At 29.1% G+C, this 18,463-nt stretch overlaps 3 protein-coding genes across 5 annotated transcripts; all 3 read right to left on the minus strand.

Moving 5' to 3' along the window:
• Positions 1-307: 307 nt before the first annotated feature.
• Positions 308-5,996, minus strand: LOC145764251 (uncharacterized). 2 transcript variants are annotated; one of them, XR_014288477.1, is made up of 15 exons: positions 5,565-5,996; positions 4,859-5,262; positions 4,685-4,727; positions 4,407-4,543; positions 4,055-4,228; positions 3,785-3,876; positions 3,505-3,613; positions 3,008-3,083; positions 2,831-2,924; positions 2,581-2,713; positions 2,316-2,469; positions 2,062-2,214; positions 1,011-1,832; positions 708-818; positions 308-593 (listed from the first exon to the last, which is right to left on the minus strand). XR_014288477.1 is itself a non-coding variant. In XM_082575870.1 (15 exons), exons 1-15 carry the CDS (start codon positions 5,662-5,664, stop codon positions 576-578), a joined length of 2,754 nt encoding a protein of 917 aa, XP_082431996.1. In that variant the 5' UTR covers positions 5,665-5,996; the 3' UTR covers positions 308-575. The 2 variants fall into 2 exon arrangements, 1 of the variants encoding a protein (XP_082431996.1); XM_082575870.1 differs by having other exon boundaries at positions 877-1,832.
• Positions 5,997-8,041: 2,045 nt separating this feature from the next.
• LOC145755016 (bifunctional 3'-5' exonuclease/ATP-dependent helicase WRN-like) lies at positions 8,042-16,360 on the minus strand. The gene is made up of 26 exons (XM_082571217.1): positions 16,236-16,360; positions 15,842-16,060; positions 15,559-15,754; positions 15,153-15,329; positions 14,956-15,039; positions 14,568-14,842; positions 14,360-14,427; positions 14,085-14,268; positions 13,791-13,980; positions 13,601-13,707; positions 13,335-13,476; positions 13,101-13,223; positions 12,814-12,915; positions 12,579-12,658; positions 12,213-12,395; positions 11,983-12,139; positions 11,668-11,827; positions 11,272-11,419; positions 10,963-11,146; positions 10,732-10,879; positions 10,357-10,532; positions 9,757-9,919; positions 9,413-9,569; positions 9,173-9,244; positions 8,804-9,008; positions 8,042-8,263 (listed from the first exon to the last, which is right to left on the minus strand). Exons 1-26 carry the CDS (start codon positions 16,358-16,360, stop codon positions 8,180-8,182), a joined length of 3,909 nt encoding a protein of 1,302 aa, XP_082427343.1. The 3' UTR covers positions 8,042-8,179.
• Positions 16,361-16,453: 93 nt separating this feature from the next.
• Positions 16,454-18,385, minus strand: LOC145750628 (sperm microtubule associated protein 2-like). 2 transcript variants are annotated; one of them, XM_082566705.1, is made up of 5 exons: positions 18,289-18,385; positions 17,990-18,109; positions 17,691-17,922; positions 17,289-17,511; positions 16,454-17,138 (listed from the first exon to the last, which is right to left on the minus strand). In XM_082566705.1, exons 1-5 carry the CDS (start codon positions 18,380-18,382, stop codon positions 16,971-16,973), a joined length of 837 nt encoding a protein of 278 aa, XP_082422831.1. In that variant the 5' UTR covers positions 18,383-18,385; the 3' UTR covers positions 16,454-16,970. The 2 variants fall into 2 exon arrangements, with proteins under 2 accessions (XP_082422831.1, XP_082422839.1); XM_082566713.1 differs by lacking the exon at positions 18,289-18,385 and having other exon boundaries at positions 17,990-18,223.
• Positions 18,386-18,463: the final 78 nt, after the last annotated feature.

Below are 18,463 nucleotides of genomic sequence, written 5' to 3' on the forward strand. Positions count from 1 at the left end.
TAATTTTAAATTTATATATATTAAACCTCCAATAAAGATAAACACTCGTTTAAGCATTTCTATCCTTACCATTTTAATAATGAAGACAAATGTAGTTTTTACATAGGATTTGTAATAAATTTTAAATATCAACTTATTTTAACAAACTCATTTACTCAACTAAGAAACGTCTGTTAAATTAATTAATTTATGTATTTTTCTAACACACATTTAATTCAGAAAAAGCTTAAAAAATACAATTCGATTTTTACATTAAATAGTTAAAATATTTGATATATATAAAATATTTTGGATTGTTTTAGGGCGTTTGTTTTGAAATTAAAATTACAAAAATAAATAAAAAATACAAACATACAAAAACTTTAAACAAAGCAATAAGAACAATAAAAATGCCCATAAAACTTACTAAAAACTTAAAATTAAATAATAAATTTGTTCAAAATATTAAAACTCTTTCATATATCTTATATGAACATAAGTATATTATAAACAAAAAGTTTTGTGTTGCGAATTCTTTTCTTTTTAAATAGGAGTTAGCCTAGTAATAAACTGCAAATTATTTGACTGTTATCCTTTTACTGCTGCACAAATATCTAAAAAAATACAGTGTTCCATTTAATTGTAGTTTAAACACCAACTTTACAACTATTCATTTGAATACTTTACCTAATAACAATAATAGGGGGTTATAATGGAAATAAGCTTACCTTTTTGGATGGATCACGTAAAGCCATAATTTCAAAATTAGTATTTTCATCCCCCATTTTTAACTTTCGAGGTGCATTTTTATTGCGCTTGATTTTAGCTGGGCTTTTTCCCTACAAAAAAAATTGTAAACATTTTCCTATTTATATTAAAAGTTATTTACCCACTTACTCTTAAATTCTGAAAGTTGCAATTTGTTGCTAGATTAAGTAATGGTTGTAAAGGTACTGCAGCTCTTCTTGCTCCACTTAGCTTTAAACTGTTACATTCATTGATATTTATTTGTTTAAAATTTTTAGAGCCACCTTGAGAATTAGTTTCCTTTTCCAGTCTCGAAAATAGATTTGTCACAACAGAACCCACATTTTTGCCAGTGGAAATTTTTTGAATTTTACCAAAGTTATGCTGATTCGACAGGTTCTTTAGAATGGGCTTGTATGTTTTTATAATTGGCTCACTATTTGCTCTTTGAAATGGCTTTAGATTAAAGTCTAATTTAATAAACTTTTTGGGTTGCGTAGAAGTTACACCATCAGCAGAAATAGTAAAATGCGTTCTCTTATTTTCAGGTATATCTAGATTAGTTTGAATGGGTCCTAATCCCGATGACTTCACTTCTAATGATTTAACACAATGAGATTTAGGCACCACTTGACATCGAATGGAGTTGACCATATCAACCTGGCTTAAAGAACTGTCTTTCTTACCCAGAGCCTGTATATTTATCAAAGTTGGAGATTTCTTTGTTTCTACAATACCTTCCCTTTTGGTTTTAAGTAGTGTACTTTCGTTTTTTGGCTTAATGATCGGCAGTAACATCGGAGTTTTAGAAAATCCCTGAGAATTCATAAATTGCAGGTTAGAAACAGGAACTAATACCCTACCATCATTGCAAACAATTGTTTTTAGTGGCTGATTTGTTGGCGGCTGTTTAATTTCGATAATTGGATTAGTATACAGTTTTCGCATGCCATTTCCATTAGACTGTTCCAATCCCAGCTTATTGTTCATAAAAATGCCATCAACAGTTTTTGATATCTGTTTTTGTTGCTGTTCTAGATACGACAAACTTAATTTATCGGTTGAAAAACTGTCCACTGCATCTTTCCACTTCTGGTTGTTAGATTCTGTATAAACATCAAAAATACTAAATTTAAAAGGGAATAACAAGATTTATTGTTATAAAAGTAGTAATATATTTATCAATATAACTGATAAAAAGGAATTTCTGGATATAAAGGCTTCTTTTCTAGTACAACATATATATATACAATTTTAATATCAATCCCCAATAAAACTTAAACACATTAATTTCACTTCATATGTACATACAAACAAAACATAAAAAATGCGGACCTTTAATTGGCTCTTTACAGTTTCTTTCTTTTATTTTCTTGGCTTTATGATTAGAAAGAGCTTCTTGAACATTACAAGCTGACAACAATCTTGACATTGGAGATGGAAATCTCTTGCGAAGTGACTCCAATTCTTGCTGAAATATTTCATCACCTGTTTATATAAAATTGAAAATTTACTGTCCTGGTAATTGCCGGGCAAAAAATTAATAAAATGCCGATTCTAAATTCCTAACATTTTAATTATGAACTTACTATTAAAAGATGAATTTAGGCCATCACTTTCGTTGCTTGATTTAACTGGAGTTACAATGACAAAACTTCCCTTTTTTCCTGGGGTGGCGATAACAAACGAATGATTTTTATTTGGTGTTGTTAAACATAAATCTCTTCTCTCCTTTTCAACAACCTTTAGATTACAAAATGTTTATAAATTGCGTTAAGATGTAAAAGCAATAATAGACAAAAAGTTGAACATATTAACTGTATTTTTATGCTGACCATTTGTTTTTAAAATTACCTGACAAAGACTATTAAGTCCTGGATTTTCCTGGTCACTCTCTGAATTTAAAGGTTGTTTATCAGCTAAAAATTCCCCAGCACTAGTATCATCTGAAGAATGTTGTGCAACAGTCTCATCAACACCGATCCAACTAAAAACAAAACAGTTTTAAAACAAATGGTATTCAAAAAAATAATTTTAATTTTTTTAAGTAAAGTCAGTTTAAAACATTAACTTAATTTGTAAGAACTATTCTGTAAAAACATACCTAAATGTAGGTCTTCGTCCTTGGCAATGAACCTTACCAATTAATTTAAGACTCGTCAAAATATTAGCAATATCATACAGTCTTCGAACTTTGGCTAAAATTTAAAGGGTATTTATATGAATAAATAAAAAATCCTAAAATAATTTCTAAAGACAAAATTTTTTTTTGTTTACTTACTTTTATATTTATTTTCATTTGGATTTCCATTGGTTATCAGAACTCTAGCTGCCATATCAAGAGAAACTTCTTGATCCTTAAATTTATAAAAAACAGTTTTTAAATTTGTAGAAAAAAATTGTGCACTAATTTAAAGAAGAGATACTGTTTCACTTAGTAGTTGATAATGCTTTACCGGCAGTGTGGTGTAATGGTAAGAACACTTGCTATACCACACATGAGGTCATGGGTTCAATCCCCACTGATCCCATGCTGTAGCGCCCTTGAGTAAGGCTCTATTAACAGTATGAACCTCTGCTGAGCACTTAATCAGCAGCATAATTATTGGGCAATTATAATCTATAATATCCCAAACTGCCACAGGCAACTCAAGACTGGGTTGGGGTAACTAATGTTACTCTATGTTTAAGTCGCACATTCGACTTTCCCACATCGAGGATAAAGATAATATACAAAAAAAAAGACCCTTAACATTGATTACCAAAGCTAAAACTTACAGGTTGAACAACTAATAAGGTAACAAATTGGTGGCTCAATATTCCAAGTGATTTATCTCTTCTTTTCTGTGAACTCTCGGAATCACAATTATTATCAGGTTGAGGCTCGCTAACATTTAAAATAACACTGGTGTTAAAATCATTTTTAAACAAAGAAAAGGTAAAAATTTTGAATTACATCTAGACTAACTATTTTTTACAAATACTTAAGAGTAAGACAAAAAGGAACTAATAAATACAGAGAAAATATAACATTCATGAACCGGTTGTGAATACTTACACATCATCTATGTTTATAGCGGCTCTATAATTACTTAAAAGATGAAAATTGGAGCGAAGTTTATCAGCTAAGCCAGATTCTTCTGCAACTTTCTAAATTAAAAATAAGCAATATATATTTTTTGTTTAAACTTTACATTAACAACCTATGCTTTACAAATTAATGCTAATTCCCAAACATTTAATATGTGTAAATAACCCATTAGTTATTAAAGCAACCTATGATTCAAGTTCAATGGAGTAGTAATATTAAATGAGATCAAATAATTACCCTTATGTTGGCCAAAGTTCGATCCAATCCAATGCGTCCTCTCCACAAATAATTACTCTTTGCAAGTCTTTTTACTATTTTAATTGATTCCAACACATTAATAATGTCGTAGATTCTTCGTCGTCCCACTACAAGATTCTTGGCTGCTTGGTCCAAACACATGGAAATGCATTCCTAATTTAGAAAAAAAATGATGACGAGTTATTGTTATGCAAAAACAAGTTTAGACTATCTTCACTTACGAAAAATGTAAAGTTGGTATTTTTAGTTGTAAAATTATTTAAAGTAATATAATACAAGTAAAGTTGTATATATACTAATTTAATTTTTTTTAAATATTATCTTGTTCAACCTGTGGATATTCTGGAAATAATTTTAAAAACCGCTGGCACAAAAGACCCAATGATTTTTCCTTTCGACTATTCACAGTTGTTTTTTTTTGGTAACTGTTCACAATTTTAACCTTTGGACATTGGTTTTCAATATTTTCTAAAGATTAAATAAAAAATAAATATATATTTATATTATTTTTAAACATTATAGCTATTTAACAACCTAAATACAAACAGTTTTGGTGATTTAATATCATTTGTATATATAATAAAAAAAATAAACCGAGTGTTTGTGTACCTTTGTTATAGTTTGTTTTCTGAGAGTCAATGACATTTGTTATCTAGAAAAATAAAATATTCTTACGAGACGATATATAAATATCAAAAAAAATTAAATGTATATATAGGACTATTATACACTTAAAAAAAAAAAAAAAGTGCAATTTTTTAAAATTATTTAAAAAAAACTTACTTCTGTTACAGTTTGTTTAACATTGTTATTTCCAATACTCTTATCATAATTAAAATCCTGTTGTTCACTTATGGTTGTCAGCTCTGAATGTTGATTCAACATTGTCAGCGAACTATTAAACAATTTTTTTCTTCTTTCGTAATTTCGAATTTCAGGACTGGCAGCATGCAAGAGTACTTTTAAATTTGTTGTCGGTGTTAAAGGAACATCGGATTTTGGACTGTTATCTTTAAAAGCTGAACCTTTTACTTTAATAGGTGTCACAACAGTTTGCATAGAAGATATATCTAATGATTTATTATTATTAACATCGCTATGTTGAATTTGGTTTTGGGTGTTAGACTCAAAAGTTGAAAATGGAATGTCTTCAAAATGTTCCTCAATTTCAATCTCGTCTAACCATTCTAAAAACAATTTTAAGAAATAAATTTATTAAACACAAGCAGACAAGTATATAAACAAATATAAAAATGACCAATATATAACAACTAACATAACACAATAAAAAAAAATATTACAATTTGTATTTAACCCTTTTTAAAATATTTATTTAAAAAAAATTTGGAACTTTTTAAACGCATTCTAAGAACTACATACATGATCTGATGATACAGAAAGAATAGCTCTAACATATACCCATACTATATTTAAATATCACCAGATCACACTAACTTTTTATTGAAATATTAACCACCATAAAACATACCTTCACGTTGCAAATCTTTGCCGTTTGTATTGCTAAAAGTAGATTGTATTGCACTTGTTAAAGCACCAGAAATATAATTTGAGGACTCTTCTTCGGTCATTTTAGTTATGCACCTGAAACTAGCACAAATTGGACCTAAAGTTTACAGATAAACAGATAACCACTATCAGACTATAATCTATAGTTGCCGTTTACAAAATGCACCGTTTTTCTGTACCTTGCCTGTAGTAAACGTCTCCAAATAAATGATTAGACTAACAGGTTCGCCGAGTTTGCGCGAAATCAAAAATCAACAATCAAACTTCGCGCGTAAAAATCTTCCCTCGCAAGCCGGCTTGCGCACTGATGCGTTAACAAACAAGTCTGCGTGCTTGTCGTGACATGTAGCGTCCGTTCAGTCGTGGTTCGGCTTTTCTTTACACAGCGGGTGACTTTACGAGGAAATCCTTACGAAAAAACAAAGATACCTGTTTACTGAGACACGACCAGAGGGGAAATTTATTTACTTTTATTGAATTGTAAACTAACGAGGGGACGTGAAAAAAACGAATGTAAGATTTTAAATTTTAAAAGTATACAAATTATGGAATTCATGCGTCAAATTTTTAAACGGATAAAGTTGACCCAATATATAATTTAAAAATAAAAAAAACAATATTTGTCAAATGTTTTGTAGGAACTAAAATTTTTTAAGAAATAGAGATCGCTTGTATTGTGCGATCTCTGAATAAACTCATTTCTTTAACGTTTCTCGCATATTTTTAAACATTTTTATGAGTTTTGAAGCTTACACTTAAACACGCTAACCCTAACTTTATAATAAGTAGGCATCTAATAAAAGTTATAAGTATTTTATGACCCCGTGTTCATGTTGCTTTTACGGGTTCGCATCTCATACACCGGGGAACCGTAAACTACAAGTGATTATTTATTTATTACAAATTTTTTTGCTAAAAAGCCCTATTATGACATTTAAACACATCGAAAATCATACGCAAATGTTTATTTTAAAAAAAATGCAATAAAGTTGTTTAAAAATACTTTGACACTTCAAAGGCAAATAAATTATTATCCTCGCACCAGAAGCGCAAAGTCAATATCGAAAATATAAATTGCCTTATGTCTTACTTCAAAACCTTAATTAACCTCTAGTGGCAGTTATTTAAAATAAATAACCGAATATTTATTTTAATTGAGTAACATCAAATTTTTCGCAAATTAGTGACGAGAATCTTTAATAAGTCTTCGTAGACATAGCACCGCAGTAGCTTAGAATGCATGCGATGGTCATTAAGTCGATATTGCACATTTGTTTAAATTTAATCCAAAAGAATGCACAGAAATCGCAGGGGAATTCGTTACGGTCCTTTTTATTTTTCTTCTACATTTCGTGCAAGGCAGAATATGGTATATAAGTTGATACGGTAACCCGTTCAGTTTAAACTTAGGCTAAAATACAAGATTAAGCGGTAATTCAAACTTAAAACATGTCGAGATGCTGAATTAATCTTTATTATAAAGATTTGATAAAAGAATGAAGATACTTCTAATATTAATTTTAGCAAAATCAGGTAATATTAGTTAAAAAAGATTTTGGAATTTTTAAAAAGTGTCAATAATACGTAAATAGTAAAATATTAAAAAATACTAAAAAAATACTTGTATAAAAGATACAATTACCAATCTTAGTGTTATAATTAGAAGATACAATTCAATTAGGCTGTAGAATAAAAAATTACTATTATCGTTTCTGTTTGCAGTTTTTCCACTTGAGTGTCATCGATGTGTAGTTACATCTTTATATCCTAATCCCAAATGTATTGGACCAGATATAGAAGCTTCTTCAGTAACTTGCAAATTTAATCAAATATGTTCGGTAAAAAGATCAACATATTTAATAGGTAAGCAACAGTCAAGTGTATGTAAATATTTTACTTTTTCAACAGTCAAGTGTATAAATATATTTTTTAAGTATTGATTTTCTAAAATTATAGTGACATAAAAATATTAAAACAGACTTTATTGATCTCACCTCAAGGTCGCTAACAATTACATTCGTTTAACATTTTTATTGGATTTATTGATTAAATGTTTACAATGTTATAAGAAAATAAAGTGTGAATTAATAGGTCATTTCTGGAAATGGAAAATTGAAAGAGGGTGTTCTGATATTAAAAAAGACAAGTGTTTTGAGACTGCAGGACACCACGAATACGTTTGCGAATATCTTTGCGACACTAGTAAGATAACATATAACAATATAAAATTTATTCATGCTAAGAAAATTATTAATAAACAAGTCCGTACATATATTTTGTTTTGTTACAGATTATTGTAATACTTCAAATGGATTTTTGCTGACCGTACCACAACCTATATTTCTAATATTCTTTTTAATTCTTTTTATGTTTTGTTGTTTATGATTTTTATTTTGTCTACCAAATAAAATTCCCCTAAATATATTTTTCGTAAAACCGCAAAAAAATCAGTTTGCAATGTTTATTGCGCGAAGGAAAAACAATTAAAACAGAAAAAATGTTTAAATTTAAGGCAATGCAATTAGGCAGAAAGGTTTTAAATCGACTAATAAACTTTAGTGATTGTTTAGTGAAAAACTAAAACTTAGGTTTTTTCTTTTTAAAGTTAAACTTTTTTGTTTTACTTGATCCACTTGAACTCCAAGATGGCAATTTTCGCTTCTGAAAAAAGTGTGAAAATCAGTCAAGGAATATAAACACAAACAGACTTCTAGGAAAGTTACACGAAACGTGAGGCACAACCAAAGACAAATATTGATTATACCTGTACATGCTGAATCAAAATCAATATTTTTGACAGCAATAACACAAATTGCAAGTCAATTTTAAAACAGTTTTACTTGTTTATTATCTCTTTGTAAAAACTATTTTTAAAACAATTAGGCTTTTATATCAAAATATTCAAGCATCTCTTTTTTCCAAAAATAAAAAACACCCCCTTTTTTATTCTCTTACCCGTTTAACAAAAAGCCTACGAACGTAAACCGATAAATAATTTAACATTTCTTCGAACTTTAAATGAATTATGTTGCGGTAAATCATATTAAATTTTATAGATATAATAAACTTATAAACCCAATTAAATCAAAATTTTATTACGCAAGCTAAACCGGGGTTGAAAATATATAGAAATGAGGACTTAGTATTGTCTAACTTATTTAAAAATTAAATTGATTAATATAAAAACTAATCCTGAATTACTTGTGAAGCAGCTTTTCCTTTGAAATAATTTGATGTTTTGTTTCTTTCGTCTTCCGAATCGTCAAATCCCGACCCAGATGTATAATCGACTGCTGAAGGGTTTGAGATAGAGGAAGGAGTTAGAAACGACCGAGTAAAATCTCGTTTGTTCCGTTTTTGTCCAAGGTTGTCTGATAATAAACCTGGTTGTTGAGCGTTCGATGAACTAAAATAAATTGCTTAACATTTAAAAATATTCATTTCTTTAATCTATTTTTGAAGAACCTAATCTACTAAGCCTAGCTATAAATTAAGTGTGCAAATGTAAAATAATTTTAAGTTGAATAACATCAATGTTAGGAATATTTATTATTGTTTAAGTCTACTTACTAAGAAGGTGAATAGGAATTTCGGGTTGGAACTTGAAACTTGGATGATTTTGAGGTGGAAGATGTCCTAGTACTAGAAACAAAAGTTTATTTCTACTTACATTTTTTTTAAATACTATCAGTATATCTTGTATTCAAGAAAGATAATATACCAAGCCCTTTAAACTACCAAATGACAGTTTTGAACATATTCGATCAATTTTATTTTGTAAAATAATTCTTATAGATTAGTTGCACTTACGGTGTTGAGTAAGTTGTTGAACTAGATTGAACATTGGTTGGTGCTTGCACAGTTTGTAATCCAAATTTTTTGGTCAGATAACTTCTGACCAGTTTCAACTGAGCCCAATCAATACTTGCACCTAGCTGATCTTTAATGGGCACAAGTCGACTGATATCTATTTAAAACAAATTGTTTTAGAAAAAATAGGCATAAATACATGCTTTTGTAAATTATAAACCTTATTTTGTAATATGTAAAAAAGATTATTAAAAAAATATTCACATAATTTAAAAAAATTTAGATGAAAAAATGAAATACAAAACAACTACCATTCTTAAATTTTTATTTTTATAATCACATACCAGAATTAATTGGAGGTCTCCTTATAACAGCCTCGACTTTATCGATAAGTTCTTTCATTATTCCAAGTTGGTGAAATTTAGTTGGATATCCTGCACTGAATGCATCAGATAAATGGCCACCTAGTGTTGAAAGTTGCAAACCTCGCTCTTTCGATATTTCTTCCTATGGCAAAAAAATTTAAAAAAACGCTATTAAGTAACAATTATAAAAATGTAAGAAGTATATTGGAATGTAAAAATAAAACCCTACACCTAAATATTTAAGCAAGATTAAATATTCTCAATATATTACAATAGTTGTGGTAAGAACATTTTCCACACCACACATGAGGTCGTGGGTTAAATCCCAACTGCCCTCATGCTGTAGTGCCCTTGAGTAAGGCGATATAAATGGTATGAACTCCTGCTAAGTCAACACTTAATCAGCAGCATAATTATCGGGCAATTATAATCTATGTAATATCCCAAACTGCCACAGGCAACTCGAGACTGGGTCGGAGTAACTGATGTTACTTTATGTTTAAGTCATGCATAAGACTTTCCCACATCAAGGATAAAGATAAATATACAAAAAAAAGGTTACATAAACTAATAGCAAACCAAAGTAAGGCCACGTTCGTGAAATAAATTGTAAGTTGTTCTGACAGTATCTGGAATTTTGGTGGTGGGTACCCCAGTCTCATTACGTTGTCGGTCAGCTTGCGAGTGAGGTAAGAAATCATCATCATCAAAGTTGTCTTGTGGTGCATTGTGTGCAGAACAATATGACTCGACCACTACATATTAAAAAAATTTGCTGTTTGTAAACAACAAAACTTACTAAAAAAACAGTAAAGAATGTGGTACAATATGTGCCTAAATGAAACGGAGAGCTCTGCGCTCAACTAACCAAACCCAGCTTTGCTTTATTAGATTAAAGATTAATTTTTTCTAAAGGCTTTATAGAATTAAAAAGATAAACATAGGGGTATATACCGATTAAAACTTGTTTTCCGATTCTGTTAACTTTAACAACAGACATTCCATCAACCCTCATCAAATTTGCTTCGTTGCTTGGTCGAGCTTTTGCTATTTCCAGCAAGTCTTTGTTGTTAGCCACTAAATGGGGTGGTATATCCATGTCCTAAAACCATTTTTTATTGTACATATATTATAGGTTAAATTAAAACTATTTAAAATATAGAACAAAAAAAAATTCAATCCTACTTGTGCAATTTCGTTTCTAAGATCAAGTAATAACTTATACATAGGTCCACTATGTTGATCATTCTCATTTTTGTTTTTTATTTGTGGTTTAGTTTCAGGTAAGCTGGTGATGTAAGGGCCCAGGATCATCCTTCTTAGTTGTTCTTTGGTTAAAGAACCAGAAGAAGGCACAGTTGGCAAAATACTTTTCGATAAAAAAAAAATTTTATAAAATGTAAGCATGTTTTATGTTACATGGATAATTTATATACAATATTTTAAAACACATCTTATACAATTAATAAATTTATTTTATATTGAAAAACCCACGTTTTATTGCTGTCGACTTGTTGGCTATTTGGGGTCATTGAGGTTCTCATTTCTTTGTCAGTTAGGTCAATTGTTGGAACTAACATCAACTGCAGTTGAGGTGAAAATTTTCTTTTTCCAATCCAGTCATTACCTCTGCTGGAAACCTCTGTGAAAAGTGTTTAAACATTTAAAGGCATAATTATTACAAAATTTAATAAATAAGACAGAAAAAAATATTATTGCAAGTAATGTCCTAATGATACATTAAATATCTAACTACAAAAATTTCTTCACTTCAAATGACTCATTTATTTAAACATTTAACTCTTATCTACTTTATCTCTTAACATATATTGACTTATAAATATATTTCTTTTTAATAACCCTAACCCTTTGCAAATAAAGACTACCCACCTATAGTTGACCCAAAAGATCCTTTTCCCATTTGTTTTTCCTTAAGATAACCTTCTAACAATAATGCTTTACCCAATGCCCTCCACCATTTTTGTGTACGGTTCGACCCTGAACCAAAACTTGGATGTTTAACAAATCTATCAAACATCTTTTTTCCTTTCTAAACAGAAATACAAAAGTCAAATAAAATTCGTGATCACATATTTTTTAAACATAATCAGATAATTACAGTTTTACAACAAATATTTTTTAGTAATAACATAAACAATTTTTTTTCTCGTTTTAACATATCAAATTATAATTTAAACAACTTACAGAACCATTCAGAAACATTACAGGCATTCCCAACCCAAACTTCTCCCCAGTTATCTTAATTGCTTCAAACATTAGTTTGGATTCGGTTGCAAAGTTTTGTGATTCTTCTGTGTAAGATACAGGATCATTTCTTCCAGTGCCCGAATTACCTTTGCTTCTATATATAAAAGGGTAAATTTTTGTTAAAAACTGCAAACATACATAGATTTTAAAAAATAAGTTTAGTCTACCTTGCTCTACAATTGTCACAACATTTTTCAGTCCCGCTAATACTACTCTGAGCATTCTTGTCGAAGTGGCACAAGACAGATTTTCTTCTGCACGACATTGTTGTTAAATATTGTTCCATTTTTAGAATCATTCCAGCTTTGTGCTCTCGATATTTCACTGATGTAATGTCATGCAGAAAGTACCTAATATTTAATAAGAAAAAAACAAAATTTAATAGAAGAAAAAACATATACCCAACCACAAGTGCATTCCAATATTTTTTTATTTGATTAATACTTTATTAAACTGGCAGCTTTATCAATTTGGTTACATCCATTTTTTTTGGTTGTAAAAATATATAGATGGGTTATTATATAATAATTGACCTATTAGTATTAAAATCTCCAGAGGTGAAAAAGGTATGACAAGTTGCTGGCAAACCATCTCTGCCTGCTCGACCAATTTCCTGGCAAATGTAAATAGAAATTAATTACTAAAATTATAACTTAACTATTAATATATTATAAATAAAAAAAGAAACCATTGGAACAATTATTTAATACAGAACACTAAAACAATTAATTAGGTTTGTTTTTACTTTTAATACCACAAACAACTTACCTGATAATAACTTTCAATATCCTTGGGTGCACCATAATGTATTATTTTTCTGACATCTGGTTTATCAATACCCATACCAAAAGCAACAGTTGCAACAATACACTGCAACAGAAAAAACGTAATCTCCAACATTGTTTAACTACTAATTGATAAGAAAAGGTTATAAAACACAACATCAGCTAATATTTCCTAAAAGCAAAGAACTTCAAGCTCTTAACATACTTCTTTAAAGTTGGAAATATTTAAAGTTATAAAAAAAATTAATAATGTCTTTATTTAAAACTTACATCCACTTCATCTCTAACAAATGAATGGTGAGCCTTCCTTCTTCGCTCAATAGACAGTCCAGCATGATATATTAAAACCTTTACACCTAGTTGTTTCACTACTTGGCCTATTTTTTCCGTTGCCTAAAAAAAATTTAATACAATATCAAGTTGCTTGAAATCAACAAAAAGAAATCTAATCTGTATATGCTCTAATTATTAATATTTTTTCACAAATTAAATTTTTAAATAAACCTTTTTTGTAGGACAATATATAATAGTGGGCCCGTCAAAGTGATACTTTTTCATTCCCCGCACAGTTTTTTCCTTCATAATACATTTTAGATCTTCACTTGGGTCACCAGACTTCTTATATACATCCAAATATAAGTTTACTCTGAAAATAAAATTTTAGTTTTAAAAAAATAGTACATTACACAAATTCTTATGCTAAAATAAAAACTAAATCTGTATCTGTTCAGAAATTATCAGTATTAAATAACAAAAAAGATAGTTTATACCTGTCAAAACTAGTACAAGTAACTAGTGGATTTTTAAGCTGGAGAGATGCACAAATGTCCTTTCTAACTTCTGGTGTGGCAGTAGCAGTTAGAGCCATTATAGGTACCTTCAAAAGTTTTAAAATAAATATTGCTAAAACAATTTGGTTTTTATCATTTTACACACAAAAAGAAAAACAAAAATACTCACATTTGGCAACAGTTTTTTTAATCTACCCAGGTTTCTGTAAGCATCTCTAAAATCATGGCCCCACTGTGATACACAATGGGCTTCATCTATTGCAATAAGAGATATACCAACTCTTGCATTAAGGTCTTGTAACACACTTGCACATGCTTCTGCATATTCTGGAGTGATGTAAATTACTCTATGTTTTCCGCTAAAATGTAAAATGTCATATACATTAAATTTATATGAAAAAAAACTAAAAAAATAAATAAAAATAATAAAGGATGGTACAGTTAAATTAAAAATATTTTCAACCTCATCATAGCAGTAAAGACTTCTTGTTTATTTTTTTGCCCTGAGCCAAGAAAGCAAGCTGGTATGTTGTTGGTTTCCAACTTCAATACCTGGTCTTCCATAAGAGATATAAGTGGTGAAATACAGATGGCTGTTCCATCCAAATATACTGGTGGGTATTGATAACATAAACTCTTTCCGTATCCTTCATGGAAAATAATATTTAAACCCTTATAAGCACGTAAATTAAAAAAAACAAACAATCCACAAAAAAGTAAATTTTTTATTAAACTTACCGGTTGCCATAACAACACACTGATCTCTTCCTTCATTTAATGCAGCGTTAATTATTTTCCATTGCATTCTATAAACCAAAAAAACAAATATATTACAAAATTTTTTTGTTTTTAAAGAAATTTAAAAAAATCTCTAAAACAAAACTAGGAAAAAAATTAATTTACAGTCTATTGATTATTTTAAAACCACAAAATACTCTTAACTTACTCTCGAAACTTGGAGTGACCAAAATATTCTTTTAACACATCAATAAATTGTTTATCTGGTGGAATGTAATTTGGATCGTCAAAGACATCGCTTGTGTCCTGCTTGCTTGTTTCATCATCAATTATGATGTCATCAAAATCGTTGTCCGCGGCAATACATGCATCTAATTCGTGTGGGTAGTCATCAGTGTAGTTTGAATTGTAGTTGTTGGGCGTGTAATTTAATGAAAAATTGTTTTCCTTATAATCTGAATCATTATATTTACAAGAAGAATTCTGAAAAAAAATAAAGTGGTGTTACAAACTTATTCTAACTAGTATGAACCTAGCTACCAGCATATTTAAATAGCTTTATTAATTAATGAACTATAACAAAATCTAATTCTTACGGTATAAGATTTTTCTTTTAAATTATTTAAGTAACTTGTATTTTTTTCCTCCTTTTGACTTGCTCGAATTTCTTCCTCAATTGCCTAAAAAGGTTTAACAGAAATGTTTTTATGTATACAAATTATAGCTTAATAAATATTTATATTTTCAAACATTAAACACCCAATAAATTTTAACACACAAACAATCTTCTTACATAAACATCATCTAAATTAATTTCATCATCGTCATCATCATCTATACATATTATTTCCGATGATACATTTTTTTGTATTTGAGGACTACCCTTTTCTTGTTTTATATTTAAAGTTTCCTTAAAAGAAGTCGTTGTAGATTGTTTAAAATTTTGTTGGTGTTCATTAAATAAATTCTCCTAAATTAAGAAATTTATAAAATTTTATGAGCCTGTTATTTTTAAAATAAAAACAAGGACATAGTATGTTGTAAAAAAACTTCTTTTTCGTCATAAAATTTATAATTAAAAACCAATTATAAATAGGTTATAATAAAAAATTTTCAATGTTTTCATTTAAGTGATTTTTTTAAATGTTAAATAGTATTTTTTTTATTTGCTATAAAATTAATATAATAAAAAATAACACCTGTTCAATTAACTGTTCTTCTTTTAACAAATCATCCATGGAAATGTCAACGGGAAAATTATCATCAATACTAACAGGTGTTGGTTGTACATTAACAACTTTAGATTTTGTTGATTTAAAATTATATTTTTTTGCAGTGAATGATTTAGTGCTTGTAGAACTAGATAGAGGAGGAGATGGAATTGTCACACTATGGCTAAAAATAATTTCAATTACTTATATAATTTTCAATTACTTATAGAAAAACATTTATTTAAACACAAAGTCAATAAAAATGAATTACCTGTCAAAGATAACTTGCTTATTTTCAACATAGTCCATTTTACAGATATCTTTGACAATTGGATTTTTGTTACTGTCGGTTTCAACATCAATTTTATGTAAAGCATTAAAACTAACCTCATCAACTAAGTCTGTTTTAGTTTCAAGTGAAAATGCTCTGCGTATTGCACATTTTAAAGTAGTTAAACCCTTCATGTTTTTATCAAGAAACCCCAAAGATCTAAATATACAAAAAAGCTTAATAATTTGACTTGCATACAATAGATAAGAAAAGGCTTATTATATGCTTAAAAAAATAACATAAAATACCAAAAATCTATGATAAATAAGTAACAAAAGTTATTTAAGTTATTCTTTTGTCAATTATTTTTTGTGAACAAAAACAAAAATCCTACTTGATTTTGTTATCTGTCGTCCATTTGCATTCGTCGTATTGATTTTCTTCAATAACAGCTATAATTTCGTGACAAACATCACATATGTTAATTAACCCATCAACAATTTCATTTCCACCATCCATTTTTTTATTTAAAATTATTGTTTTGTTATGAAAAGCAAAACATTGAAACCTTGCACCACGCTTTTCATATAGAAAAAGTAAACATTCGCGCGAGTTGGCGTGTCACGTGATTCCTGCGGATTATAGGGGTAAGTATACTATTTTTGTTTCTATTTTAATATTTAAATGTCAATTATTGTTTATTAACACACTTATTCCCAGTATAAATACTAAATATTATCTAAGAAAAAATAACAGAAGATATTTAATAAACACAACACAACAATTAGTTACTTTGATAGCTATTTGCTGGCTTAATACAATTAACAAAGTTGAGTATACACAACTTACTTATATTTTAGCAGAAAAACATAAAAAATGCAAGTAATATCTGGCAATATGGTAAATAGGTAATCTTTAAGGCAATTTAGGGAAATATTTTGGCAATATAAAACTAATATTTCATGGTAGATAGAAAAACTACTAGGTAGAGTAGAGCTACTATGGCAATTTTTAAATTGTAATTAAAAATTTAAGTGCTTATATGTACAAATGAAAATGTCATGATAAAAACACAATTTTTATTACACTAAAAAGCAATATAATTATGAATTAAGTTTATTTTTTATTCTCATCCCTTTCTTTGTCGCACCTTGCGAGGAATTGGTGTACAAAGTTCACTGACTCTTTGTGATGCTGTTGCATTTCTTGCAGCAAACGAAACTTTATAAGGATCGTAATCCTGGTCCAACGCTGTCCTTGTTTTGGGGCGTGCTAATTGTTGTTGGCGTGTGGTTGGCTTAAAAATACATTGAGTACTTTAATAAATTAAATAAAAACAATTAAAATTATCTTTAAACTTGATTAGATGGAAAATTATTTTGATAAAATTTTATTTAATACTAATAAATGTTACCCAACCAGTTACAAATATTTAAGCAATTTTTACTTGTGCAGTTTGGGCAGCTGCAGAGACAGGCCATATAACAGGTCGATTGTCTGCATATTCCTTGGGAGTAGCCTTTGATTCAGCAAGTTGTTCCAGTCTTGCACTGTCAACATTGGCAAGGGCTTTTGCTGGAATGTCACTTTTCCATTCACCCCAATCCCACGAACTGTTGGACTTGATTAAAAGGGGGTCATACTGTTTGGGACGAGCTAGCTCATATAACCTTAAAATTAATGTTAAAAACTATGTTACATTCATTGGTTTATCATTTCTCTATATTACAGAACTTTGCCATTTAACAGAGCAAATAAGTAAATCAAAATACATCACCCCCCAGTTTAGTTTTATAAATCTGAAAGTATGATCTAAACCTTAATCATAAATTTTATTTTTCAGCATTACCTTTTTGTTGGCTGTGCAGTTTTTGCACCTTCACTTATTAAGGTATAAACCGACCTCATCAAAGTCCAATCTGGGTGGAAAGGTTTTGGAACAGCTAATTGCTTTAATCTTTTACGCTCAGGGTAATGAAGAGCTGCGGTTGGCACAGACCATATGGGAGTGGGTCGGTCTGCTTTAAAGTCACTGTGCCATACCTTACTTTTTGTAAGTTCTTGTTGTCGCTTTGAAAGTGCTATTAAAGTACATTATTTTTTTTAATTGACTTATTTTATTGTAACTTGTGACTATTACTACTTTACCAAATTTGGTTGGAGGCTTTAATGGAATTTTATCAACCCAATAAACAGATCTTCTATCTTGAATAAATCCTGATGGCATTCGCTTATGTTGCGCTAACACATCTAATCTTGTAGGATCGCCTGATAACATCATGTTTTATTAATTAAATTACCGACAGCCACCAAAAACTATAAGCATTTAAATTAATTTTTAATAAGAAAAAATAGTTGTAACAGATCGCTTTTTTTCTTTAAATGTTAAAGCGTCTACACTCTACAGATTCAAGCAATGGTTTTTTATTAAATGTTGCTATTCCCACCTTTTTTACCCATCTTGAAGTAAAAAGTATGTTTTTTAAAGCTGACCTGTTTAAGTCTAAAAAACCTCTTTATCTGCTGTGCGGCAAATAACATAAATTTGCTTTTATAAATTTTTTAAGTACACGCTTCTATTGTTGTTGTTGACAACGTAACCTCTGACCCCATAATTAGTTT

The sequence above is a fragment of the Corella eumyota genome, chromosome 1 (genome assembly GCF_963082875.1).
Source record: "Corella eumyota chromosome 1, kaCorEumy4.1, whole genome shotgun sequence".
Lineage (NCBI taxonomy): Eukaryota > Metazoa > Chordata > Ascidiacea > Phlebobranchia > Corellidae > Corella > Corella eumyota.

Coding starts and splice junctions, on each gene's coding strand:
- LOC145764251 (XM_082575870.1), bottom strand. CDS start 5,664: ATGACCGAAGAAGAGTCCTCAAATTATATTTCTGGTGCTTTAACAAGT. Junction 4,229..4,406: donor TATTTCCAGAATATCCACAG/GTTGAACAAGAT, acceptor TTTCTAAATTAG/GAATGCATTTCCATGTGTTT. Junction 1,833..2,061: donor CTGTAAAGAGCCAATTAAAG/GTCCGCATTTTT, acceptor ATGTTTATACAG/AATCTAACAACCAGAAGTGG.
- LOC145755016 (XM_082571217.1), bottom strand. CDS start 16,360: ATGGATGGTGGAAATGAAATTGTTGATGGGTTAATTAACATATGTGAT. Junction 12,140..12,212: donor TGTGACAATTGTAGAGCAAG/GTAGACTAAACT, acceptor TTTTATATATAG/AAGCAAAGGTAATTCGGGCA. Junction 9,570..9,756: donor GAGACCTCCAATTAATTCTG/GTATGTGATTAT, acceptor TGTTTTAAATAG/ATATCAGTCGACTTGTGCCC.
- LOC145750628 (XM_082566705.1), bottom strand. CDS start 18,382: ATGTTATTTGCCGCACAGCAGATAAAGAGGTTTTTTAGACTTAAACAG. Junction 18,110..18,288: donor CTTCAAGATGGGTAAAAAAG/GTGGGAATAGCA, acceptor TGATGTTATCAG/GCGATCCTACAAGATTAGAT. Junction 17,512..17,690: donor ACTGCACAGCCAACAAAAAG/GTAATGCTGAAA, acceptor ATTAATTTTAAG/GTTATATGAGCTAGCTCGTC.